Genomic DNA, 17763 nt, shown 5'->3' on the forward strand with positions numbered 1-17763 from the left:
TGCACTGTTCTGTTGCACTCCCTCCCAGCTCGTTCGCTCCCACACGTGGCGTCGCCATTTTGAGCTCTGCGGTTCCTGCCTTCATGCCCGCCTGCAGGCTTCGGCCCATGTTCTGCGTCTCACCCCGCAGCTCTTTCATTTCTTCCTTCATGTTTGTTTCCATTTCGTTCATTTGCTTGTTCATGCCTTTTATTTCGTTTTTCATTTCATTTGTGCTTGTATCCATTTTCGTTTTCACTTCGTGCATTTGCTTGTTCATGTTCGCATTCATCTTCGCTGTCATTGCCGCCAGCATGGCGCATAGCTGGGCCATGTCGGGTGCGCTTGGGTGAGCCGATTCGGCAAGGATCGGGGGGTTTTGGTGGAGAGGGGGAGGTGGGGAGGTGTCATACACCGCGGCCGCCGCCGCACCTATTTCGGGCTCTGGGTTCAGTTGGACGAGTTCGTGTTCCTGCACAACCAACATTTCCTGCTCGGGGTTTTCATCCTGGACCATGGATTCTACACATTCTACATCCATTTCTAATACCCCCGGCTCCCGCTCGCCTTGAGACGCCATCTTATTTCTCGTAAAGGGTTAATTTAGCTCGCTCGTAATTTGGAGGGAATCGGGGGTCGCTCCTCTCACCCCTGGACCGATTCCCGTGAATTTAGCTGGAGACAGGAGAGCCCGTTTTCCCGTTCTCCGATACCAGTGCCGCGAGGAGGGCGATGAGTTTATATCGCACGACCTGACACCAGTGTTGCCGATTCGCGCCCGCCGGCGTGCGAGCGGCCACGTAACTCGAATCGCGGCACGTCGCCCACCGGACGGACAATCCCGTCGTGACCCTCTCGGACTAACGCCGGGAACTAGTCACGGGTGGGCCTTTCGGCCTCACCACGATCGTGCCAATCGGCCCCCCGCGTGGGATAGGGTTGCTCGCCAAATTCGATCTACCTAAGTACCCACACGGAGGGTAGACCGGGCGATCGCACCTCGCCGCAGGTCGACTTCGGACACGGGCCACTTTAAGTGACCCGTTCCGTACTATCGGGATAACCGAGCGGTGTTATCGTCAACCCCGACGGTTCGATTAATTATCGGGCGTATTTGCCCACGACCAACCCTTTACGTGAAGTAAGATGGAGATTCAATAAAGGAAAAGACGAAGCGAAGCGGGAAAACAGTTCAACATAAAGCACATTTATTTCGCGATGGCACACGGATAGCACACATATACAATTATACACCAAAAGCAAATGTAAAAGAAGAAACACCACAATAATGCACAAAAAGCAAATGTAAAAGTGAAACACAATGCAGATCTACCACCGACTACCGAGCACACAGCAACACTTATACAGTTTTACTTCACAGACGGCGCCGACAACACATATACTCAAAGCAAAAGAAAAAGGGACCACCCTCCACTATGAGGGGGCAGACGGGCCTGGGGCCGAGACCGCGTCGAGCCTACCCGTCTGGTGATGAGCCGCAAAATGGCGGTGGCGCCCCGACTCCGCGGGCCTCGCGGACAGTGTCTGGCAATGGGGTGGGAACGGGGCCCCCTTCTCGCACTATCTCAGCGCGGGGGGAAACAGGAGGGGGTTGTTGATGCTCGGGGGGATGAGGATATCTCGCTGGCTCGGGTCCCGCGACGAGCGTCTCCACCACGACCTCGGTCGCGTTACCGGCCTCCCCTCTCCGCAGCTCCCCGACTCTGACACGAGCGCCCTCTCGACTGCCTTCGCCGCCGCCGCCACCTCTCCAACTCTCCCACTCTCCACAGCTCCGTCCAACTGCTTTCTCCGACTCTTCTCTTGACTGACTCTTTCCAACTCAACTGCCGTTTTGGCGAGCGAACGCGGCCCTTTATAGCCCCCCCGTGGCTTCGCTCCTTCACCTTTGACCCTTTACCTCTCGCTGGCTCCCCATTGGACAGAGGAAAAGTGGGCGTGAATGCTTTTTGATCCACGAATCTGCATATAGCGATTATACTCCGATGCACCCCTGTATATATATATATATATATATATATATATATATATATATATATATATATATATATATATATATATATATATATATATATATATATATATATATATATATATACATATATATATATATATATACATATATATATATATATATATATATATATATATATATATATATATATATATATATATATATATATACAGCTGTGATACACTGTGTGATACACCTATATATATATATATATATATATATATATATATATATATATATATATATATATATATATACAGCTGTGATACACTGTGTGATACACCTATCTATATATATATATATATATATATATATATATATATATATATATATATATATATATATATATATATATATATATATATATATATATATATATATATATATATATATATATATATATATATATATATATATATATATATATATATATATATATATATATACATATATATATATATACATATATATATATATATATATATATATATATATATATATATATATATATATATATATATACATATATATATATATATACATATATATATATATATATATATATATATATATATATATATATATATATATATATATATATATATATATATATATATATATATATATATATATATATATATATAGGTGTATCACACAGTGTATCACAGCTGTATATATATATATATATATATATATATATATATATATATATATATATATATATATATATATATATATATATATATATATATATATATATATATATATATATATACAGGGGTGCGTCGGAGTATAATCGCTATATGCAGATTCGTGGATCAAAAAGCATTCACGCCCACTTTTCCTCTGTCCAATGGGGAGCCAGCGAGAGGTAAAGGGTCGAAGGTGAAGGAGCGAAGCCACGGGGGGGCTATAAAGGGCCGCGTTCGCTCGCCAAAACGGCAGTTGAGTTGGAAAGAGTCAGTCAAGAGAAGAGTCGGAGAAAGCAGTTGGACGGAGCTGTGGAGAGTGGGAGAGTTGGAGAGGTGGCGGCGGCGGCGAAGGCAGTCGAGAGGGCGCTCGTGTCAGAGTCGGGGAGCTGCGGAGAGGGGAGGCCGGTAACGCGACCGAGGTCGTGGTGGAGACGCTCGTCGCGGGACCCGAGCCAGCGAGATATCCTCATCCCCCCGAGCATCAACAACCCCCTCCTGTTTCCCCCCCGCGCTGAGATAGTGCGAGAAGGGGGCCCCGTTATATATATATATATATATATATATATATATATATATATATATATATATATATATATATATATATATATATATATATATATATATATATATATATATATATATATATATATATATATATATATATATATATATATATATATATATATAAACAGTAATTCCCCGTTTATCGCGGGCGTTACGTTCCAAACCCCCACCCCCCCCTCCTGCGAGAAGTGAAAATCCGTGATGAATGGACGCCTCCCCAAAAAATGCCTTACAATGCCCATTTTTTTTATAAACGCAGTGTGTCAACACGATTGGGTTTGATTTATATCGAGTGCATAATTAACGCTGGGTGGTGTATTAACACCATTGGGTTTGATTTATATCGAGTGAATATTAAACGCTGGGTGGTGTGTAAACACGATTGGGTTTGATTTCTATCGAGTGAATATTAAACGCTGGGCGGTGTATAAACACGATTGGGTTTTATTTTTATCGAGTGAATATGAAACGATGGGTGGTGTGTAAACACGATTGGGTTTGATTTATATCAAGTGCATAATAAACGCTGGGTGGTGTGTAAACACGATTGGGTTTGATTTTCTCGAGTGATTATTAAACTCTGGGCGGTGTGTTAACACGATTGGATTTTATTTATATCGAGTGATCATGAAACGCTGGGTGGTGTGTAAACACGATTGGGTTTGATTTATATCGAATGAATATTAAACGCTGGGTGGTGTGTAAACATGATTGGGTTTGATTTTTCGAGTGATTATTATACGCTGGGCGGTGTATAAACACGATTGGGTTTGATTTATATCGAGTGAACATAAACTTTCCTCTGGCGCTTCGGTTCCTTGCGAGAAGCCTTCGAAGGTGCAGGGCGTTTGGGCGCCATCATTGGGCTTAGAGAAAAAAATATAGAAAATATTCGAAGTTCACAAGCGAAACTTTGTCTCTTGTGTGTGTGACTCGTCGAGCACCACGCGTTATAATTTATTGCTTAAATAATTTACATTTTATATATACATACACATATATATATATATATATATATATATATATATATATATATATATATATATATATATATATATACATACATACATACATATATATATATATATACATATATATACACACATATATATATATACATACATATATATATATATATATATATATATATATATATATATATATATATATATATATATATATATATATATATATATATATATACATACATATATATATATATACATACATATATATATATATATATATATATATATATATATACATACATATATATATATATACATACATATATATATATATATATATATATATATATAAACAGTCATTCCCCGTTTATCGCGGATCACCGATCGCGCCCCCGCTCCATCGCGGTTTTTCCCTTGGAACCTAACTATTTTTTTCTGCGGATTCCCCCGGTACATCGCGGTAATAATATATAAAATGTAAATTATTTAAGCAATAAATTATAACGCGTGGTGCTCGACGAGTCACACAACGCACGAGACAAAGTTTCGCTTGTGAACTTCGAATATTTTCTACGTTGTTTCTCCAAGCCCAACGATGGCGCCCAAACGCCCTGCACCTTCTAAAGCTTTTGGCAAGGAACCGAAGTGCCAGAGGAAGGTTTATATTCACTCGATATAAATAAAATCCAATCGTGTTGACTCACCACCCAGCGTTTATTATGCGATCAATAGAAATCAAACCCAATCGTGTTTATACACCGCTTTTATAAAAAAAATAGGCATTTTTGGGGGAGGCGTCCATTCATCGCGGATTTTCACTTCTCGCGGGGGGGGGGGTTGGGACGTAACCCACACGATAAACGGGGGATGACTATATATATATATATATATATATATATATATATATATATATATATATATATATATATATATATATATATATATATATATATATATATATATATATATATATATATATATATATATATATATATATATATATATATATATATATATATATATATATATATATATATATATATATATATATATATCCTGGTGTTGGCGCATTGGTTACGGCAGCGGCTTGGGATCCAAAAGGTTCTGAGTTCAAGCCCCGTTGGGCCACTGAATTAATACACCAGGGGGTTGACTCAGCCTGTCATCCTTCCGAGGTCGGCGAAATGAGTACCAGTATACTGGGCCGGTGTATACCCCGGTTAAAATAGGTGTACCATATTCCTGTGTCGTAAGAGGCGACCAGGGTTGCGTCAGGAAGGGCATCCGGCGTAAAACATGTGCCAAATCACTATGCGGATCATACGGATCATCCGCTGTGGCGACCCCGAACGGGAGCAGCCGAAAGAAGAAGAAGAAGATAGATATATATTGTATAGATATATCAAAATATAGATACATTAATATATATATATATATATATATATATATATATATATATATATATATATTTTGTAATTTAACAGATTAATATTTGGCTTGGATTAAATTATGAATATATTCTTCTTGCAAAATCATTACTGAGGTGTGGTTATGTCATGCACTTGCATCATATTCTTCTAAATTCCAGCAGGAACTTGTAATTCGGCTGTGATACACAATGACCTACTCTTTTCTGAGGTGTCATGGAATCTTTGACATTCAAAAGAGAATATTCGAAGATTAAATATGCCATGGCTCTGCCAACAATTTAATGACATTTGTGGGGTTTCTTTGGTCTGCTTTCCTGTATCTGATTTCCATGTGTGCCACTGTGGAACTTCTTTGTTGAGGTCTGTTCATTGATGACATTTTCTCATTTCTCAATTTCTAACCCCAACTTTTTTCTTCATAACCTAGTTTTGTCAAACCAGGTTTCATTTTAAAGTCTTTCAGTATATGCTTGAAAAGTGCTGTATTTAAAATTTAAATAAAAATTTAATATCATCTTTCCATGAATGAAGAAAGGCGAATGATGAAATGATGTTACAATATAGTGGGTGGAGTCGTGAATGGTAAGGTGTAATGCATATAGTGTACATGTCAAGTATACCATGGTTTGTTGGGAGTGCCTCTGAACTGCAGCAGAGGTTTGCCAGTTCCTGGCAGTAGTTCACCGTCGCATCCATCTGCTCCTGTGTGTAGCTCACCCTCAGAAACGTCGACAGTGCAGAAATCACTCCGTCAAGATTCTGCAAACAAATGGTAACTGGAACTTCAACAGTCAAGATCTACCTTGCAGACTGACCTAATGCTGCTATGTCCGGCTACCTCCTTGGTCAAACCCAGCACAGGCACTTCCTGGCTGTAAAACCTTTGTTTTTTGGTTTATTTTGTTCTCTGACCTGGAATCTGGAGAGGACCACGCACTCTCTTGACTTGAACGCACCGGTGAACTCACATGACTTCCCAAACTTTGGCAATTTTTCTGCCAATAAACAGCTACACAACAACCCCAACACATAACAAACCCCCACAGCAGTCGCAATGCTTCCACGAGCTATTTTGGTCTCAGACCTTGCAGGTACTCAAACCCCTGGTGTATTGCATTCATTATCCTTCCCATATCTCCCAAAAACCCCCGCTGTTCATCTCCTCCCATTTGTCCACCACCATCCAAGTCAGGGACATCTATTTTCCACATAACATGATTCAGCAGATCCATACTTTGCATCTACAAGTTCATCTCAGGCAATACCCGACTTTCAAAATGACATAATCTGCCCCAGATTGCTCAACGCACATGCGCAGAAACCTCAGGTAACGAAATAAATCAGGGTAACCTGGACATCTTTCATGCCTCGCAGGTAAGCTTTGTGGAATGAAACGACAAAAAAAAGCTTTTTAATAAACCAAAAGTACTTGCAAGTACAGCTGCGAGAAAGGGGATGTGCTTCTGCACAATGAAACAGTTGGAGAAGTTGCCGATCAACTCGTCCAGAGAGATGATATGTTGCAGATCGTATTACAAAAACTCCTGACGATATAGACCCGTGAGAAGCTGAAGGTTCTTAAATGTGTGCATTCTAATATTCATGCTTCTTGACACCGATGGTTCTGTCTGTGTCTGTCTGTCTGTCTGTCTGTCTGTCTCTCTCTCTCTCTCTCTCTCTCTCTCTCTCTCTCTCTCTCTCTCTCTCTCTCTCTCTCTCTCTCTCTCTCTCTCTCTCTCTCTCTCTGTCTGTCTCTCTCTCTCTCTCTCTCTCTCTCTCTCTCTCTCTCTCTCTCTCTCTCTCTCTCTCTCTCTCTCTCTCTCTTTCTCCGAGCACCCCTCCCTCCCGCAATGTATAGCAGCGTTTGGTGAAGCGTCGCTCTCCCTCCCTCCCCCCCCCCCCTTCTCCCCCTTCAATTGTGTTTGGGCTCTACTCTTCAAGAAATACACCGTGAGATATTTATCATCCACCATCACCTACAGGACGAATGTCAGATAGACCCTCTGGGTTAACGTCCATCAGAGGGAGGGAGCACACATTGATGTCTCGTCTTGCATGTGAAAGACAAAGATGACAGTTTGCAACTGGGCCGAGATTTGAAACCAGGCTAGATGGCTCAGAAGTGAGTGTGCCTGCCTCCTTCTCGGCTATCCTGCTAGTCGGCTATTTACTTGTACCTATACAAATCAAGAATGTCATAAACATTGCTGACTAGCTTTACAATGCTCTTAGCAACTTTATTTTTCAAAATTCAGCATCTACATAAGTACCTTGTGAAAATCCTCATGCTTGAGAAACAAGATGTTGTTGTCTTGTTGGTGCTTCCAAAACTCTGACACATGTTTGAACCAAGAACCATACCCCACTGGAATAGTGACAACACAAGGGAAAAGGAAAATATTTTAAAGCACAACCTACACAATATTTTGCAATATATTTGTTAAACCAACGATTTTTGTTTCGACGGTGCTCTGCCAGAAAGGAATCAACACACCCAATTGTAAACAAACTTTTGTCTAACAATCTGTGATACAAACACAAGCAAATGGACTACATGGTATGTTAGTATCTGATAGCCCGTCCTTTGGCATCATACGGTCCTTAAACCCATGAAGATATTGAATCGATGATATTCTGTGTGATAGCCTGATTCAGATTTTATCAAATATGGAGTAGATTTTGTTGCAGCTCTTACATATTACTTGGCAGAGACGACTTTCCCACAGCGCCCGATCCAAGTTCCCAGACATTTTCGATGGCTTTCTTGTCAGGACTCTGTGCAGCCCAGGGAAGAAGCTGCAGCCGAGTGTCTCTTCCAGACAGAGGTAACTCTAGATGCATAACATGTCGGAGCATCTTCCTGCAGTAAATGTATGCCACACTGCAAAATTCCGAGCTGGTATCATGGTAAGATGGTATATTATATCCCACCAGGGCATTTTTATCTGTGACCCTAGACTTTTGATCCAGTCCCTTTGATCTTTGACCTGATGTACTCAAAATTTCCTCAACCCACATTTCATTGTTTTGCTTTGAAGAAGGGCTAATACTCATCATTTGCACTTTGTTACCCATATTGGTAAACAGACTATTACCAACTTTTAGTTGAAAAATCCAATGCCTTATGAGATTGCCATCGTCTGGAGAGGATCTCAACTTTTTCAGATGACCATTCAGGCAAAAACTATTGAAGTTAAACCTAATTTGGGGTTTTCATGTACCCTACTGGTTGTCCAAAGGTTATGCCAGCTGTCTTAACGACTACCATTTGATGTTGGATGTTAAAGATCCCAAAGTATCTTTCAAAAAGAGTTTCACAATTGTGTGCTTGTCGTGTGATCGAATTTAAAATTCCTGCCCTGATTTATTGGGTATGGAGGTGTGGGAGGGACTCAACCAACAGAATCACTTGAACCCCCAAGACTGATGCAACCAGCGAACAGAATGAGTAATTAAAACATACTTGAAATTGTATTTGCTATATGAATAGCTGTCACAACCACTGATTATAAACGAGAAGTGAACTCAGTAGAGCGCACACCTCCACCACGTAATGCCTGATCGATGAGAACATATCGGGCCCAATACATGTTTGATACATCATGCTAGACAGCACTATATCGTTTTTGGCCCAATCTCTCAATGGTGAAGAATCATTTTAAAAATTAAACAATTCTCGTATCCAGATCCGGATTTGGATCTTGATCAAAATCGAAACAATTCATTCTTGTCAGACATCCAATGCGTCCACCAAGTTTTGTCCAAATCCGTCGACAACTTTTTGAGATACAGTATCATGCTACATATCGTTTTTGGCCCTATCTTTCAATGGTGAAGAATCGTTTAAAAAATTATAGTAGCCGGATCCGCATCTTCACACAAATCTAAACAGTTCATCCTAGTTGCACACCCAACCTGTCCACAATATTTCGTCCAGATCTGTCCACAACTTCTTGAGATACCCTGCACACAAACAAACAAGAAGACGACGTCATGCAGAGCATGATACTTGCAAAATCCAGAAAACAAATTTGACCTCAAAAATAATTGGTTGAATTCAATTACCAAATATGCAAATCCTCTTCAAATTTCAAGTGAATCGAATGAAAATTGACAATTTTAGAAATTCAGCCTATGTTGACCTTGTGGCCAATAGGGACCTCAAAAGTAATTGGTGGTTGAATTCAGTGACCTGAAATATAAATCCTCTTCAAATTTCAAGTCAATCGGATGAAAATTGAGGGTTTTAAAATACAACCTTAGTTGTTGACCTTTGTCCCATGTTGACCTCTTGGTCTGTTACCCTTAAAAATAATGGGCTAGTTAATTTCAGTGATCTGATCTATAAATCCTCTTCAAATTTCAAGTCAATCAGATGAAAATTGAGGATTTTAAATACAACCTTAGTTGTTGACCGTGGGCCTATGTTTACCTCTTGGTCTGTTAACATAAAAATAAAGGGCTAGTTGAATTCAGTGACATGATATATAAATCCTCTTCAAATTTTAAGTCAATCAGATGAAAAATGAGGATTTTTGAAATCTCACCAAACTTGTTCACCTTTGGCCTATGTTTACCTTTTGATCTTTTGATCTTAAAAACAACAGGCTTCTTCCTTATGACAAACTCTACCATGTGGTGAAGTTTCGTGAAGATCGGTTTTGAAATTGTTACTTGTAGGCAATAAACAGCGACAGACACACACACACACACACACACACACACACACACACACACACACACACACACACACACACACACACACACACACACACACACACACACACACAGACAGAATAACAAAATCGACGAACCAACATCCTTGAAAAACCTTCGATTTTGCAAGTAACAAACAAACAAACAAGCAGTCATAGACTGGTACTTATGAAATCGTCAACTTGACCTCTGACCTTGTCTAATAAAAGCTGTCTCTAGAGAAGGTAGCGACGCAAACCAGAACTTTCTACGATGATTCTGTACCAAACCATCAAAAAACGTAACGTCGACCGAAGCAAAAATCTCCATTTCTCCACGCAATTATTTAATATTATTTTATCAAAGTCACAAAACCGTAATATTCGGCCATCCACCAACAATCTTTACATAATCCGACGGCTCAGCGAGTCAGGCATGCGACGATAACCTTTATTGGGATGAAAAATGATTTTAAACACCATCTTTATTGAAAACACCGTCAGCGAGCACGGAAAACATTAACATGACTCAACGACGCCTCTGCTCGAGTACGCTGCACCACGTGACGAGCTGTGACGCGGCGAGTGAAATATTTTTTATACAATCTTAAAACGTCTCCAAAACATCCGATTTTTACCAGAATTTCGACAACCGAGTTTTAAGCGTCCCAAGCGATCGCAAAAACTGAAGACAAAATTAAAATCGAAGTTAAAACGAACTCGTAACGTCGCGCGAAACAAAAATACTGCATTTCTCCACATTAATTTACAGAATTATGTTTGACCTTACTGTGACCTTGACCTTTGACTGATTTTGACCAAAATCTAATCAGTGATAGATAGCACCCTCCTGAATCACGTCGTGTAATTTGATCTTGGTAGCTTCTTCCGTTCTCGAGTTATCTGTACCAAACCATCAAAAATTGAATATTTGATCTCAATGTGACCTTGACCTGAGACCGATTTTGACCAAAATCTAATCAACACGAGCCATCACGCTCCTGAATCACATGGTGTAATTTGACATTGATAGCTCCTTCCGTTCTCGAGTTATCGTGCCTACAAACAGACAAACAAGCAGTCATAGACTGGTACTTACGAAATCGTCAACTTGACCTCTGACCTTGTCTAATAAAAGCTGTCTCTTGAGAAGGTAGCGACACAAACCAGATGTTTCTATGATGATTCTGTACCAAACCATCAAAAATCGAATGTTTTGGATGTTTGACCTCACTGTGACCTTGACCTTTGACCGATTTTTACCAAAATCTAATCAGCGCTAGCCACCACCCTCCTGAATCACGGGGTGTAATTTGACATTGGAAGCTTCTTCCGTTCTCGAGTTATCATTTTTTGGATGTTTGACCTCACTGTGACCTTGACCTTTGTCTGATTTTGATCAAAATCTAATCAGCACTAGCCATCAGCCTCCTGAATCACCTGGTGTAATTTGACATTGGTAGATTCTTCTGTTCTCGAGTTATCTGTACCAAACCATCAAAAATCGAATATTTGACCTCACCGTGACCTTGACCTTTGACCGATTTTTACCAAAATCTAATCAGCACTAGCCATCACCCTCCTGAATCACGTGGTGTAATTTGACATTGGTAACTTCTTCCGTTCTCGAGTTATCGTGCCGACAAACAAACAAACATACATACAAACAAACAAACAAACAAACAAGCAGTCATAGACTGGTACTTACAAAATCGTCAACTTGACCTCTGACCTTGTCTAATAAAAGCTGTCTCGAGAGAAGGTAGTGACACAAACCAGAAGTTTATACGATGATTCTGTACCAAACTATCAAAAATCGAATGTTTTGGATGTTTGACCTCACTGTGACCTTGACCTTTGACCGATTTTGACCCAAGTCTAATCAGCACTAGCCACCACCCTCCTGAATCACGTGGTGTAATTTGACATTGGTAGCTTCTTCCGTTCTCGAGTTATCATTTTTTGGATGGTTGACCTCACTGTGACCTTGACCTTTGACCGATTTTGACCAAAATCTTATCAGCACTAGCCATCACCCTCGTGAATCAGGTGATGTAATTTGACATTCGTAGCTTCTTCCGTTCTCGAGTTATCTGTACCAAACCATCAAAAATCGAATATTTGACCTCACTGTGACCTTGACCTTTGACCGATTTTGACCAAAATCTAATCAGCACTAGCCATCACCCTCCTGAATCACGTGGTGTAATTTGGTATACCCCATTTTCGGGTATACCACATTTGTAGGGGGCGCTGAGGGTAAACTATTCCATATATCACAAACCCGGAATATATTTGGTAGAGCATCACCTGTAGATGATGCATGCCAAATTTCATAAGCCTTCTTGGGATAATGGTTTTCGGAATTGATTTCGCGTGAATGGTACCGATTTTGAAGGTTTTTCGGCTGTTGCTAGGGAACCAAAGCGTCCCTCACAACCATCACAATTTCCAAAGCACTAGGTCATAAGGTGTACCTACCACCCGAGTTTGGTCAAAATCGGCCCACGTTTACGACCAATTATGCTGATGACAAACGAACAAACATCCAAACAAACATCCAAACAAACATCCAAACAAACATCCAAACAAACAGACACAATTACTGACAATAAGTGTCACCTATTTCAGCGACCCAACAGAAAGGGGTGAAAACATAACCTCCTTCACCTTGGCAGAGGTAACTAGAAAAGGGCCACAATGATGCACGATTGTCAGTACTATACCGACTCATTTGAACACATTGCGAGTTCTATTTAGGGTAATGGACCAGTAAATCATGTTTCTATTCTACACAAGTTTGCTCAACTCAAGAGTCAACAAAACAGATTTGATTATTGATTATTATCATTAATTTGGGCTGTGCCCCACAAGGAATAAGTGAACCACTCCAACAGGCCATATGCAAGATGGACCAGACTCACATTTGTCAGTAAGGAACCTCTGGCAAAAATCTGGGAAGGTGCCCCGGTAGCTCATGCTGCGCAATGAACGGTGGAAATGGTAATAGGATACCACAAGATCTTTTGGGTTGCGGGCCAAATATACAACCTGTTGAAGGGAACACACAATGCAACTATTCCCACATTCTTTGAGCTATTATTGCTGATATATACATTAGATACATATATATATATATATATATATATATATATATATATATATATATATATATATATATATATATATATATTAGATACACACATGCATGGCCAAAAATATTGGCACCCTTGCACTTTTTTCAAATAATGTTTATATTATTAAATGAAAATATATTTTGGTTTTCAGTGGAACAAAACAAAAAAAGCTGAAAAATTACTAAACCTTAGCTTATTCCACACAGAAGTCCTAAAATGGCCCAGACAACATTGCTGGCACCTTTTGGAAGTTGTTAGAAATAATTAGATTTCAAGCAGGTGATTCTCCTTTTCTTTGGAATTGAACTCACCTGTGGTGAGTTGCAGGTGCCTGCAATATAAAAGTCACTCATTCAACCAGTTTGAATGGAGAAAAGGAGTCATTCTGCTGTTTTGTGTCACTGTGTATTCTGCAATGAGCATGGAGAAAAGAAAACAAACCAGAGAATTGTCTGAGGAGATCAGACACAAGATTGTAGCTCAGCATGGACAATCTGAAGGCTACAAGTCCATCTCCAGACACGTTGATGTTCCTGTGTCCACCGTACACATTGTCATCAGGAAGTTTAAGGCTCATGGCACTGAAGCCAACCTCCCAGGACGTGGCCACAAGAGAAAACTTGATCGAAGATTGCAATAAAGGATTGTTCAAATGGTGGAAAAAGCACCTCGATCAACTGCCATACAGATTCAAGCTGACCTTCAGACACAATGTGCGACAGTTTAAACTCACACCATCCGTCACCAACTCAACAAAAGGGGGTTCAATGGTAGGAGACCCAGGAGGACCCCACTGCTGAGAGAGAGACATAAGAAAGCCCGACTGGAATTTGCCAAAACACACCCGAACAAGCCAACATCCTTCTGGGAGAATGTCCTGTGGACAAATGAGACCAAATTAGAGCATTTTGGTTAAAGCACATCATCTCGCTGTTTACAGAAAACAAAATGAAGCCTTCAAAGAAAAGAACACCTTCCCGACAGTCAAATATGGAGGAGGTTCAGTGATGTTTTGGGGTTGCTGGGCTGCCTCTGGCACTGGGTGCCTTGAATGTGTGAATGGCATCATGAAATCAGGAGATTCCCAAGGCATTGTTGAGCACAATGTTCAACCTGTGTTAGAAAGCTGGGTATCTGTTGAAGGTCATGGGTCTTGCAGCAGGACAATGACCCCAAACACACTTCAAAAAGCACCCAGGAATGGTTCAAGACAAAACGCTGGACTGTTGTGAAGTAGCCAGTAATAAGTTCAGATCTAAATCTCATTGAACACCTGTGGGGGGATTGGAAAACAGCAGTTGGGAGAAGAGACCCTTCAAATCTGGGAGAAGGCACCCTTCAAATCTGGGAGAAGACACCCTTCAAATCTGGGAGAACTGGAGCAGTGTGCACAAGAAGAGTGGGCCAACCTACCAGGAGAGAGGTGTAGGAAGCTCACTCATGGCTATAAGAAGTGCTTGACTGAAGTTATTTTTGTCCAAAGGCTGTGCCACAAAATATGAAGTCAAGGGTGTCAATAATTTTGTCAATGCCATTTCTTTTTATTTTCTGATTTTAAAGGACATTTGATTCTGAATCAAAAATAAAGGTTCTGTAATATTAACAGTGAAGTTAAAGAATTGTGGAGACCAAATACTTTTGTCAATTTCAACTTATTTTTAGAGAAAATTGTGAGTTATTTGAAAAAAGTGCAAGGTTGCCATTAGTTTTGTCCACGACTGTGTTTGTATAACCGTGTCCATGCCAATTAACACTGAGGCGGAGGAGTGGGAGGGAGAGGCAGAGGGGTGGTGGGATAGGTGGAGGAGTGGGAGGGAGAGGTGAAGGGGTGGGTGGGAGAGGTGGGGTGGGTGGGAGGGATAGGCGGAGGAGTTGGATGGGGTTGCGGAGAGTGAAGGGAGGAAGAGGAGGAAGGGGGGATTCCTGCAGACATGGCACTCAGCTGAACGTCCATCTGAGAGTCAGCACACACATCGATGAATCACCCTGCCTGCGAAACACCAGGATGACAGTTTATAGCTGAGTCAGGATACGAACCCAGGCGAGACAGCTGAAAGCAGTGGTTCCCAACCTTTTTCAGGTCATCACCCATTTTTGGCATCGAAATTCACTTATGACCCCTTTAACCCTCCCAAAAGAAGCATCATATTTTCTTTCCAAATCATTGTATATTCATTGCAGAGCATAAAATCCCCGGCCAAATAAATCCGAGAATGTGTTTGAAAAATTTGATGAGAAGGTTGATGCTGAACAGATGACACCAACTTCTGAATTCACGGCTCAGTCATACTGAGTGCACATCGCAGTTCGTCCTCCACGTCCAGTCGTTTTCTTGGCTTCGTTTTCATTTGAACTCGCACTGAAAATGCGCTCTCACACCTGTATGTGGATCCAAATGGTAATAAATTACGAATAGCGATGTCCAAAAGCCCGGGGTACCATTCAGTCATAGCGACTCAAAACACTGACAGTGATTCCATCTGGAATTTGAGCTTCGTGCTCGAATCTTCTTTCAGAGTTACACGTTCAGTTTGTGTCTGGTCGTCGTCGTCGAGAATCGCCGTTACTGGCGATCGGAAAGGATCCCGCACGATGCCTGCCATGTCCGTATCCGTATCCGGGAAGTATCTTTCAAGTCCAGTTTGTAGGGCTGCCAGATGCTGAGAAATCAAGTGTCTCATCTTTTCAGTACACGTTTCATCGACACCGGTCGTATGCTCTGGCATTGCCATGTTTCCCACCTCAATTTTACGACTCCAGTTCTTCAACTTCCCAACAAACGCCCAGAGCTTATCGGCGAAGTCTACCCCCAACTTGTCTTTGCCTTGTAGTGTAGTGTTCAGTTCGTTCAACCCCCCAAACCTATCAACTAGGGAGGCTAGTTTGACCTTCCCTTCTGGCTGATTCCATTGAGACAGCAAATCCTTCTTCCATTGAATATAAAGGAAAAGCTGAATCTCATCTCTGAGCTCAAACACTCGGCAAACGATGTTACCTCTGGACAGCCAGCGAACCTGTATGTGGAACCGTAGACTTTCTTGTTCAGAGTCCATATCTTGAACAGCCGAGAGTTCCAAACACTCGCCTTGACGTAGTTGACCATTTTGATGATGGTATTCATCGTCTCAAGCAGTGGCTGGGGAAGAGTTTTTGAAGCAAAAGCCTGTTGGTGAATCATACAATGAAGGGACATTGCATCGGGAGCTTTTACCTTTATTATGCATGAAATCCTGACTTCCAGCCCAGCATGGCAGGCGCACCGTCCGTACACATACCACGTACTCGCGCCCAGCTCAATCCTTCCTCTTCCAAAAAGCACGACACTTTTTCCATGACATCTTCACCTTTTGTTGTCTCTTCCAGTTTATGGCACAAAAGAAACTCTTCTTTCAAATCTCGACCCTTAACATAGCGAACAAAAACCATGAACTCCGAGCAGGACAATACACCAGTCGGTTCATCAAGCTAGATGCTGAAAACCCTCATGTTATTTATCTCCTCTACTCCTTGATCTCTAATGTTGTTCGACACATCACATATCCTATGCTTCACTGTGTTGTTAGACATATTGGACAAAGTTCTTCTCACCTAGCATCAGTCTCACCATTGTCTTCGCACATGGCGGTGTCAATTCTTCACCGATGGTATGCGGCTTCTTTTTCTGTGCAATCTCAAGGGATACGAGGTAGGATGATGCTTCCTTCGACCCATTCTCTGTAATATTTGTGAATCCATAGTCAATGTAACTGTCAAGAAATCCACGTGTTTTTTTCCCCCCCACTTGCCATTCCTGGATCGTCTTAGCACTGCGACTTGTAGTCATTGGGCTCACCCTCGATCCCCAGCTGTACGCTCCGCGTAGGTGGCCCTGGTCCCGTGTGTTGAAAACACGGCTGACCAGCCGATAGAAGCCACCCCTTGATGGGAATTCAAACCCGGAAGTGGCCTGAAAATTACTCCAAATTTTCACAAAGGCCAAATTTCTCTCGCAGCATTCACCAATAAGCATGTGAATGAAAATGCAACAAGTTCCGACCGTTCTCTGTGAGATTTCAGGCTTTTAAATGTGATCTCGTCATCAAATCTCATGTCTGCGAGAATCCGTGCTAAACGCGGATTTCAATCACCTGGCACTAGGGTATGCCCCTGCGGCGATATCATGAGGCTGAGGTTGTCATGAAGATTGTCTTTTGTCACGATTGTGCAATTTTCCGAGAAACTCGCTGCTTCTGATTCTGAGAACGGTGCTCGAAACACCAGTCCC

At 41.1% G+C, this 17763-nt stretch overlaps 1 protein-coding gene across 1 annotated transcript in view; it reads right to left on the minus strand.

Annotated features, from left to right (window-relative positions):
* The window catches only part of LOC147034874 (sulfotransferase 4A1-like), a 58899-nt gene that overhangs the window by 12578 nt on the left and 28558 nt on the right, over positions 1–17763 (minus strand). The window contains exons 4-6 of the mRNA XM_085890438.1: positions 13287–13413; positions 7939–8033; positions 6289–6427 (exon numbers count right to left, since the gene is read on the minus strand). Coding sequence (XP_085746564.1) covers positions 6289–6427; positions 7939–8033; positions 13287–13413 — 361 coding nt within the window. The remainder of the gene's footprint in view (positions 1–6288; positions 6428–7938; positions 8034–13286; positions 13414–17763) is intronic.

This window comes from Eptatretus burgeri, chromosome 1 (genome assembly GCF_056783735.1).
Source record: "Eptatretus burgeri isolate ZD-2024b chromosome 1, Ebu_testis_v1, whole genome shotgun sequence".
In the NCBI taxonomy this organism is placed as follows: domain Eukaryota; kingdom Metazoa; phylum Chordata; class Myxini; order Myxiniformes; family Myxinidae; genus Eptatretus; species Eptatretus burgeri.